At 35.1% G+C, this 12,115-nt stretch overlaps 1 protein-coding gene across 1 annotated transcript in view; it reads left to right on the top strand.

The window, feature by feature from the left end:
* Nucleotides 1-12,115, top strand: part of CSMD3 (CUB and Sushi multiple domains 3) — a 614,053-nt gene that overhangs the window by 206,269 nt on the left and 395,669 nt on the right. The window contains exon 10 of the mRNA XM_075085810.1: nt 1,702-1,826. Within this exon, the coding sequence (XP_074941911.1) occupies nt 1,702-1,826 (125 nt within the window). The remainder of the gene's footprint in view (nt 1-1,701; nt 1,827-12,115) is intronic.

Below are 12,115 nucleotides of genomic sequence, written 5' to 3'. Positions count from 1 at the left end.
AGTGATGATACTCCTCTAAATTCCACTTACAAAATACACTTCACTAAAAAATGCAGTGTCAACATACATGAGGTTTTCAAACATTAATTTTTAGTTTACCTGACTCTTGCCAGAATTTCTTCAATAACACCTCTGCTTTAGTTTTAGTTTTATTCCTTCTTAATTAGAGGGGAAAAGAAGGATATTTCCCAAATGCCATTCATTTTTGGCACAATCATGAGGTAACACACTAAATCACAGATTTATGATTCTTTCTCATCAGTCTTATATAACGACTAGGATAAATAATAACACCACCTTTTAATTAAAAACCAAAATGGCAATCATTTAGCAACTGATAAAGTAAAAAGTGCTCTCTGAAGATCTTTATGATACTCTAGGTTGTCCACAGTTTATAGAAATATTTTACAACTGTGACAGACAAGCCTTTAAAACCAGCAAGCTGAAATTATGACATGTAAGAATCTGATGTCAGAGAAAGGCCTGATAAGTTGACTATTTTCAACTGTAATAAAGATTTGAAACAGAAATTATATTAAAGGAGAAGAACATTTATCTCATAATGCCCATTTAAGTACTGATTTTTTAATTTTTTCCAAACTGAAGAAAACCCCAAACCTCCCCTCAGAAAAACATAAAATAACCAAACAAAACAAACAAACAAAACAAGCTTTTTCTGGGCTTATTTCCTGTTTTGTTCTGTGCCAAGTTTGCAACACCAAATGTCAGCTCCATATGGAAAAGTACAAAATCTTTTGAAGTCAGCATTATCAATTAATAAACAATCACAGCTAAATACCTAGAAGGATGTTTTTAGAATTCTTTTATATTCTTCCATTAATTTGAGAAACATACACCAGTTAAAGGAGCAAATGTTCATATTCACCTTTTAACTTTCATTGTCTAGTAGCTGTACATTCAGAATCTTGTTACTGACAAGAGAAAACACACCGCTTACATGGAGCCAAGACTTTACTGCTACCCTAACTAAAATGTTAATCTACTAATCAAAACATAAAGAACAACTATTACTAAGTCCAAATTAATACAGAAAAGTCTTAATAATAATATACCATTTTTAAAATACAAGGATCTTACTAATATCTAATCCTTTCCTCTGATATTGTGCTCCCCCTTCCAATGCCCCTCTGGTTCTAAAGTCAAAAGGACCAGACTTCCTCAACAAGAATCAGGGTTGGGGCACATTTACAGCAAGTCATCTGTATCCTGAGGTTTTCACTGGGAGGAATACATTTATAGCGGGGTTTTCTTCCTCAGTCTTGCAGCTGCAAGACCTTTGGCTCCTCTTCTAGGTGATTTCATTGTACCTCTTTCTCATTGTTTCATAGCTTTGGTTAACATAAACAGCTATTATGTGTTACACAGTGCCCAGGTTTGTCAAACCTTTACTATATCAAAGTCAGAAGTAAGGTCAGAAAATAGTCACTTCACCTCCAGATGACTGTTAAAAGGAGGTAAACCAGCTCTGGCCAAAGCAAGCCCAGAGAGGACTGAATGCTGTGCAATGTCAGGTTAGTACATAGCCTGCAGCCTTTTACTACTAAGAGCAAAAAGTCATATTTACTGGATTACAAGTTTGTATTGCTTGTCAGGACCATCATACCTAAAAGAATGGAAAAATTGACTGATACCTATTTGTAAAAAAATGCTTCTTCTTTTTATGTCATTGTTTGATTTTAGCTTGGGAGCAACAGTACACTTCTCCTGCGATGAAGATTATGTGCTACAAGGTTCAAAAAGTATCACCTGTCAGAGGATAGCTGAAGTTTTTGCTGCATGGAGTGATCATAGACCTGTATGTAAAGGTAAAGAGGAAATTTTACTCTTATAGTGATTTGTTCATTTTACATCTATCTATTTTTTGATAGACAATCCTATTAATATTTTGTAAGTACCTCAAGTTTTAGTCCTTGTGTCCCCAATTTATTAGTAAAAATGGTCTCATCTATACTCTTGTTTAATATGAACTTTGTCTGTATTTCAGTATGCTTCAGTTTACTTGGGAACTTACATTATGAAGTTCACTTCATAATGATCTGATGAAAAACTATCACATGTTAAATATTAAGATGCACCAGGATGGATTTAAAAATTGCAGTGATTCAATATACAATCAGTAGTTTATGAAGCATCTTCATTACATTTTTGCTAAGCAGATGAGAAAGACTTTAATGTAGTTTTGGTAAGGACTGGAGAAGTAAGTCTATACATGGTTTCAACCTTGACCAAATGGATAAATGACAAAAAAATACAGAAAAATAGAACAAAAGCACAAAGTCATTCTCTTAATATATTTGATGTCCAAATAGTATGGCAAGAAGTATGATGAATACCTGAATCAAGGAACAGAATTATTAGTGTGTGTATATATACTTTATATATATATATATGTAAGTAATTATAATGAAAATATTAGTGTGTGCATATACATGTAAACTGGCATAACATCAAAGCCTAATATCGAAGAGTACAGTTTGTTCACAAAGAACACTTGTGTATGGGAAACAGAAGGAACATTTATCTTGTAATTCAAGGCTATGGATACTTTTACTAGTGTCCAGAAAAAAACTGTGAGATGTTTCTGAACAGTGAAAGGGGGGAAAAAATCTTAGGGTGGTGTCCAGACGATGTATAGTAGAAACCCACAAAAGCTGGAAAATTACATTGAATATTTTTTTTTTTTTTTTTTCACTAATACCAGGACAGTCTAAATGGTACTCGCTATGGATAAGAATGAAGTGCCAGATGTAGGTAGCTACCCAAATCTGAGATGAAGAAAACCATAATAGGTGTTACTGCTGCAGAAATAAGTTTACGATGGATCACGACAGTATATGCGTCAATAACAGCATATCACAGAAGCAAGCAAAAAGTTTAGGTTTATATGTATAAATATACATAACAACAACATTTTATATCCTACTACTGTGTACTATATGTATGTATAATTACTAGAAATTGCTGAAGGGATACACACACAGAGATACACATGAATAGCAGAATAAATCATGTAATGCACATAAATGAAGCTTTATTTATAGTTAAACTGGTAAGGCTTTATCTACTAGAGTTTTTCAGTGTATTCACATATCCTAAATTAGGTGTGACAGCATCTATTAGTCTTGTCTGTGGGTCACTCACTGGAGGAGGTTGTCAGACACAGCTGATTAAATAGAATCATAGAATCATTAAGGTTGGAAAAGACCCTTAAGATCATCGAGTCCAACCACTAACCTATCACTGACAAGTCCACCACTAAACCATATCCTCAAGCACCACATCTACCCTTCTTTTAAATACCTCCAGGGATGGAGACTCAAACACTTCCCTGGGCAGCCTGTTCCAAAGTTTGACAACCCTTTTGGTGAAGAAGTTGTTCCTAATGTCCACTCTAAACTTCCCCTGGCGCAGCTTGAGGCCATTTCCTCTCGTCCTATCGCTTGTTACTAGGGAGAAGAGACCAACACCCGCCTCGCTACAACCTCCTTTCAGGTAGATGTAGAGAGCGATAAGGTCTCCCCTCAGCCTCCTCTTCTCCAGGCTAAACAGTCCCAGTTCCTCAACCTCTCCTCATAAGACCTGCTCTCCAGACCCTTCACCAGCTTCGTTGCCCTTCTCTGGACACACTCCAGCACCTCGATGTCCTTCTTGTAGTGAGGGGCCCAAAACTGCACACAGTACTCAAGGTGCGGCCTCACCAGTGCCCATCTCCCACCTTAGGTGCCTAAAGCTATGCAGTGGGAGTACCCCTGATTTTTTCCACTATGGAAATGATGTTTCAAGACAGGAGTGGACCACTGAAAATAGGACAGAAGAAAATATTAAACATGATCAAAATTGTCTAAAATACAACTTACTGTAAACAAGTGGGTAAGAGCTGGGCTGGTTTGATCTGGAGAAAGAATAATCTGGAGAAAGAAGAGGGAAAGCATACAATGTAGTGGGCTACAATTGTCAAAGGAAGGTTTATGGTGGGACACTAGCAAAACTTTCTGAAGTAAAGAATATTTAGGTATGTGAGTAGAAGTTTTCAGGAACATGTTAGATATACATATATACAGAACCATTTAAATACATGTAATCTCATCTTGAGCTGGGGTAATGGACTAAATATCTTTCCACAGTTTTTCCAATTCCTATTTTCTGTGCTGTATAAATGAAGGTACACCCCAATTTCAAAACTGATCAATGAAAAAGAAAATCATTAAGATTACATACAAGTGTGGCTGCATGACAGGATTAATGTATTTCTTGTATGATAACCATGATAAAATTACATTCTAAAGATTCTTGGCTCTCATAACCCACATAAATTTTAAAATAAATGGTAACTGTACTTGCTATCCTCTGCGTATTATGTATTTGGTAATACAATTTAGTAATCTGTCATTGAAAAGGCAGTTTAAAAGGAAAGCATACCACAATTAGCATTTCATTTATCAATACCAAAATACAGTTGCATACTGTCAGGCTTTTTTTAATTTTAAATTTTAATAATAAAATGTTATCAGCAGTACTGTCATAAGACTGAGATGTATGCATAGCTACTTGAAGTTTAGAAATGCAGCTCAGTAGCTTTTGGGGACTATGGCCTTCAAGCATAAATGGTTGTTAAATATATTGCTTTTCACTTTTGTGTAAGTTTTGAATTCTGAATAGCAGCAGGTATCAAAATACTTACGCATAAAAGGGTAACCACATTCTTCAGCACATTTTTTTCTTTTTTTTCCCACTATGGCTATATTTAGAACTAACACTGTATAACAATTTACAAATCACGTTTGTAAACATGTGTCAAATGATAAAATAAGCATTAATACTAAACCAGAAAGAAAAAGAAAGTGTAAATCCAATGGAAGCTAGCAGTTCTGGCAAACTTCTATCTAAGTGTGAAACTGCAGAATATGTATTAACTAAATATTCAAACCTACCATAGGTAGAACATGTAATTCACAACCAACAGGACTGTTTCACCTTTTTACAGTCACCAACGTCATAGACCTAGCTAATTCCACCTTAAAAAAAAGAGGACCGATATTAAGAAAGTTATTAGGAATTTATATAATGCCAAATGGTGAAAAAACAGACAGATGGTATAGATATTATAGTTTGTCAAATATGGAATGCTTTAGGGTGTCATTAGTTGCATTAAAATTACTGATTTAAGTATCTTCAGTGTGCTATAAATTTGGTTCTTTTGACAAACAAGATGTTTCAGTTAGGCTCTTAGATATACTAAAACTGGAATATAAACATTTCTTCTGGATTAATAATTATGTCTCCTCTAAGTTTCATGCACAGAGCATACAATAAACACTTTGAAAGAATTTTGCATAAGTAACATAAATATCGTGTAGTAACATGAAGAAAGTATCTGTAAAAATATGTGTGCATTTCCTTGTTGAACTTGCATGTTTGAGTGCAGACCATGTGGGCAAACACATGATGCAATCATGCATAAATGTTATTTTATGCAAAAAATTAATATTTTCCTGTGAACTGATGCAGCTTTGCAGATAACAAGGGCACATGTGGTATATTAGATACTTCAACTGTTATTCTATGAAATGTTACTTAAAGTGCTGCTGTCTATCGTGGTGTTTCCTATTTGAACAGTACAGCTTGCAATTGTTTTCCTTCACTTATAGAAATTATATTGCGCACACACCAAAAATCCCACAGTAATGATATATTTTTCAAAAATGGCATGTGAATAGTAATAATTAGGTACATTAGTATACCATAATTGGGCAGGAACTTCCCAATTCTGCTAGATGCATTTGATTTGACATCATAAATCCTCAGAACTTATTCTCATAGGGCATATGAGTGGCTGAGTATAACGGCCTGCCAAAAGTGACAGATTAACTCTCCTTAGGAGTTATCATGTAATACCAGCTGGAACTGGCATAAGATCGTATTCATGAAAATGAATTTGGAATAAGTTTGAAGTATTTCCACAGGAGAAATATAATAGGACTTTGGGAAGGAAAACTGATATATCACTTCCAAAATATAAGCAAATATTTTAGATGATCAATATCTTTTAGACCTTTAGACTACTTTCCAGGAAAATACTACTCTGGAGGTTTGGCTGATATATGACCCTTTTGAATTCTACAAGACACTATAAGAAAATTGTAAAGTTACATTAGATATCCTGAATAGATTTAATTGCAGTTGGATTATCTCATGATTTGCCAACAATTATCCTTTCTTTTCATCTTTATTCTTATTTTTTAAAGATTTCTTATAATTTATATCTCCCATCACCCTAGCAAAATAGCAGTTTCTCAGGTAGATGGACCTGCTGAAGAAATATGGCAAAAAATCAAGGCATTTGCGCCATTGTGATTTAAGGACAAGGTATATTGAAAAGAAGTTAGAATTTGGAGCTATGAGGAAAGTATGGCTTTATGTTGTAGGCAACCAGACGCATTAACATAAGCAGCAGCTGAAAATTAACTGCTCGATCTCTACATTCCATTAAAATTTTAAAGTGGATTCATCCTCTCAGACACTTTTTTTTAGCTGGATTTTTTTTTTGAGATCAATATATCATGAAAGCTTAAAACTGGGGATTTTAAAATTTGTTCCAATTTAATTTGCCTCACTCAGATCTTGTAGCATACCATTGTTACAGGACAATAGAATAAACAATGCCTTCCCCTCCTTCCTGAGAAAGAAAAAATAATGTTCAAAAGATGACATGAGAATCTTTACCCAGGCATTTACTATAAATTGAATTACAGTTGAAGTCCGTTATTTGAAAGATAAACATTTCTGCAGTTGTTAGTCATTTTTTATACCAAGAAATGCTTAATACATGTGGCTGTAATAACATGACTGCTTACGTTGACTTCTCTGTGACTTAATACAAGAGAGAAAGTTTAAACACTTCAAGATTGAGACCCTACTTATTTATCTGCCATGGGATTCAGTATTCCCCTACAGGGTAATGCCATTATTGCAAAGCCAGCTTGCTTGAGCAGAGACAATTATCTACTTTATGAAACTATTTGCCAGTTGATAAATCTCTTCCTTTCATTTACGTTTCAGGAAACGAAACAGATAGATCTATTCACAGTTGGTCGATTAGCCTTTTTATTTTCATGCCTGCCGCTCCTGTTTTCTGCTTGCTTTTTTCTCAGAGCCTGTGAAACATTTATGAATGCTGCCTTTTATAAGTCTGCTGGCAAGTCAGCAACAAGTTCTGCAACAAGTACAGTATTTTGGAAACGCTCATCTAATCTGTAGAAAGAAAAGTGGTTTTGAAATAATTCTTTGTATCTGAGAAAACTAAAGGAGAGACACGATTTATAGTTTAAATCATGATCATCCAAGTAATAGGCAGGCAACAAAGTAATCTGGATTATTAGCAGAAAAAGGAACAAATGATATTAAGTATTTTAATTGGGTTCTGACAAATTTATAATACAGCTTTTTTGCTTCATATTGCTATTTTGGTCGGTTCATTTCACTAACTAAAGTGATTTTTAAAACAACAGTGAATTCACAAACTCAGTATATTTCATTTGATAGATTGTAAACATCAGTTTGATTAACATGGATATGCAAACAGAATGTACATCATTAATTTTAGATCTTGCCTTTATAAATGCTACTTACCTATAGCAAATTTTCAAAAAATCCACCCTTGTCTCACTTCTGTCCAAAATGCAGACATGTATTTGACCTCTTAAATGTGATGCTAACAATGTATGTGTATATGTATACAAACACCCACATATGGAGGTAAAGCATCATAGATAAATTGTGCTGAAAGTGATCCTAACAGGTCAGCACTACTTTACTCTTGTTGTATTTATTCCCAGGAGATGTTTGTCTAACATAATTTGTTTCCAAGGAAAGTGTTCTTAGATCCTACCCAAGCATTCCAGTTCTTCATTAGCTTTGTAAGTAGAAGAATTTTTCTAATTCAAATGTGAACCTTTGTTGCTGTACTTAAACAACTTATTTCAAGAGGTGCTTCTACTTATATAGCAGGTTATTTAATTCACCTTTTCAATGGCTTATTGTGTACGTCAATACCTGCTCTTCTTTAGACTAACCAAAAGCAGTTCAGTCGGTCCTTCCTCACAGGTCATATTTATAGACCTCCAGGCTTTTTCATAATTTTCCCAGCGGGTCTGTGTCTTTCTTAAAATATAGTTTCTAAAAATGAGCTTAGTATTTTAGAAGGGGCTTTCCCAGTGCTCAGTGGAGAGGAGGATAATTTTTTTTGCATTTCCACACATTTTTCTACCTATAATTATGTGCATATCTTCCAGTTTGATTGTCTTTTCATAACAGTAGGATAATTTTTCCTTGGGTTATATTTCTGAGCTACTGTGACCCCTGAAGACTGGCTGCCGAGTGACTTGCTTTTTATACTGTACTTGTGAATTGATTATTCCTGCTTTTATGCTTTGTCCTATACTTATCTCTACTGAACTGCATCCTATTTTAATATCATTTCTTCAGTTCTGATTTTAATTCTAATTATGTTTGCAAATATATTCGATCCTTCCCAGCTCCTTGTTAAATGCAGATTTAATAAGTATGCACGTTATTCTGCTGTCCAGGGTGTTAAAGAAAATACTGAATGAACCTGACCCAGGACAAACCTCTGTGAAAACCCATTCAGTTGTTCTTTCCTTTTGATACTGAGACACTGATCAAGAATCAGAGAAGTCTTGGCTGGAAAGGACATCAGGAAATCCTCTAATTTCCTGTTGCAAGCAGGGCCTTAGATTAGGTATTCCATGGCTGTCTCAAGACAAGTCCTCACTACTTCCATTGGGATTGATTCTACCACTTCTCTCAGCAACCTGTTGTAACATTTAATATTTCTGACAAGAGAGAATTTTTTTCTTATAACCAGATGGAATTTCTCCTGAAGAAACTTGTGCCTGTTACTTTTTATTCTGTCTCCATGCATCCCTGTGAAGAGAGTATCTCTCTGTTTTGTATAACTACCTTTTGGATAGCAAAGGACTGTGATTAGATTCCTTCTTGAGGGTTTGATCTCTAGGTTGAACAAACCCTGTTCATTCAAACTTTTTTAATCTGCCAAGATCTCCAGTCTTCCTGGTGGTCTTCCACTGGACCCTTTACAATTTCTTGTTGTCTCTCTTAACCTGGAGGAACCACAAATTGACAGCATTCCATACGTGGCCTAACAAATAATGCATAGGGCTGAATAATCACACCCCTTCATCTGCTGGCTCTGTTATTAGTGATATAGCCCAGGAGAGTTTGCCTGCTTTGCTGCCAAGGCACATTGCTGAGTTCTGTTCAGCTTCCTGTCCACCAAGATAACCCCAGGTGACTTCCAGCAGAACTGCTCCCCAGACAGTCAGCCTTCATCTGCACTGCTTCTGGGGCTTATTTTATCCCATGTGTAGGACTTCACAATTATCTTTGCCAAAACACATATCATTCTTATTGGCCCAGTCTTCCAGCCCACTGAGGTCTCTCTCTATAGGGTCTCTTTCTTCTGGTACAGTTACCTCTCCTCCCTCTGCAAACTTGGTGAGTGTGCATTCAACCCCAACATTCAAATCAGTTTTAAAGATAGTGAATATTATCAGACCCATTACTGACCCATGAGGAACTCCACACATAACTGTCTGCCATTTTGACTTTGAGTCTTTGACCACCATCCTTTGGACTCTGCGGTATAGCTAGTTTTCCAAACATCTTGTGGTCTGTCTATTCACCCCAAACATGCTTTAAGCGTTTGTGAAGAAGGTGTTGAAGGTCACTGTCAGACATCTTCCTAAATTCAAGGTAAATTATGTCTATATCTCTTCTCTCATCCACTGACTGTGGTTTTTTTCATCATAGGAGGCAACCAGGTTGGTTCAGTTGTACTGGACTTCTGAAGTCCAGTCTTTATTCTGCTACTTGTCTTTCTTATGTCCTTTAGGATTTGAAACTCTGTGATACTATGGTCATTGCAGTGAAGCCCCACATTGAGGGTCATGACTCCAAACAAATCTTTCTTATTTTTGAACAGCAGGTCTAAAAAGGCAGCACTCCTATTTGACATATTCTGCAACTGTATTAGGAAGTTGTCCAAAGTTCACTACAGAAATCTCCCAGATTGCTTTTGCACCACAGTGCATTTCCTAGCAAACATCAGGGTAGCTGAAGACCCCTGGGAGAACTAGGGCCTGCAGACCAAGGCTTCTGTGAGTTATTTGCAGAAGGCTTGGTCCTGAGCAGGTGCTCTGTAGCAGACACCTACAATTAGATCTCCTCTGATGGATATCTTGCTAATTTTGAAACAAAGGCTCTCTACAGAACCATCCTTTTGTTGTTGACACAGTCCATTCACTCAACATTCTCTTTTACATAAAGGCCAAACACATGACTTCTACCCTCTGCATCTCCTGAATAGCTTGTAACTATCCATTGCAGTACTCCAGCCAAGTGTCACACTGCATTTCTACAATTCCAATGAGATCATAACTCTTTGACTATGCATGGAGTCCTGGTCTTGTTTGTTTTTCAGACTGCATGCATCTATGGTTTTTTTTATATTCTGTATACAAGAACTGTGAAAAATATTGTTACTAAGTCCATTATTTTATCTTCTTCCGGTTGACTGGTTTTCATTTTTTCCTATTTAGGCTTTTGAGTGAGTGGCCTTGCTAATAGCTTTCTGAAAATCCAATTAAATTCTGACTTTATCATTTAATTTAGAAGATTTTCCATGGAATTCTAACAAGCTGAACTTTCTGGCTTTACCTGTAGAGCTGAGCCTTTTATATACACTCAGACATTGATTATATATTTTTAATAGACCGCGTATCTTTAATCAGCTTCCCCATACTGAAAATGTCCCTTGTATAGCTTTGTTGTCAGGATAATGCATTGCTTCTTATGCTTTCACAGTTTTGGTGATGATGGTAGATTTTTTTGATGGAGGTTTACACATATTTATACAACAAGCAAACACTGTTTATTTGAGTTTTAGCTGTACTACCTTCGGTATTAAGGGACTGCAAAAAGAAAATTATCTTCTTTAATTTTTTTTCTATTTTGACTTTTATATGTGATTATAGCTAATTGTTTTCACTAAACTTTGTTCTCCTTTAGAGTTTATATGACATACTTCCATATGCATAATTGTCATTCATAGTTTCTCCATGTAGGTTCGCGTTAATTTTGTGGTTTTCACATTTTCTTTGGCAGTTAGAAAGCACACATATTATATGGTAGGATAAGTTTCTATCTTTCAGAAAGTGTTTCGTAATTACAAGGGAAATAGAGAACCAGACGCCTCAGAAAGTTAGACATTTTACGTGTGTGAAGCAACAATATATATTTTACAAAGGAAAAACCTTTACTGACACCAGAGACATTTTAATTTAAAAAATTATACTTCTTTTTAAACTGACATACCAGATTTTTGTTTCTTATGGATATGTAAAGCTCCATTAACTGCCATGGTTCTCTATTTATTTTAAATAAACTAAATATATAGAGACAAGTTAAATTTCAGTCATTCAAAATATACTATATAAGTCAGAAAAGAAACCATACTCCATAAGAATATCTCTTCCCACTTCTGATCATACTAGTTTTCCGATACTCACCAGTTAGGACTACAGAGTTGCTATCCTACACATTTTTGTGCAAGATTCATAATTGCATCTCTGTATGTATCATTTTTGCTTAACTAAATTATTTGCCATACTGATCATGTTTTTTCTTTCTTCATACTAATCTAAAATATAAAATTCATTTAAATCTCTGAATTTAATAGCAAAACTCATCTGAAAAGCAGATTGGCATATTGGAATGGCAAAAGCTTTCCACCAATTTACTGCTTTCTGTCTCTCACCAAGAGCTGATTCCATACTTTAATAAAATTTAAATTTTCTCTTCAAATAAAGGTAACAACTTAGACATATAAAAACCTTATTAACACTAAATGGTAAATCATACATATTGGTGTGTTGGAGTTTGCTTCCAGAGAGGTGTAGTAAATTCCCTATTTTATGAAAAAATGTTAAGGGTCAAATTTTGTTGGTCTCGTGTTTGTATTTTACTGAACTGTTACTACTGTCACTAAGTAAAGTAA

Source organism: Phalacrocorax aristotelis, chromosome 2 (assembly GCF_949628215.1).
Source record: "Phalacrocorax aristotelis chromosome 2, bGulAri2.1, whole genome shotgun sequence".
NCBI classification, from domain to species: Eukaryota; Metazoa; Chordata; class Aves; order Suliformes; family Phalacrocoracidae; genus Phalacrocorax; species Phalacrocorax aristotelis.
The sequence above is the reverse complement of the archived record's forward strand: the minus strand, read 5'-3'. Positions and strand labels throughout refer to the sequence as shown.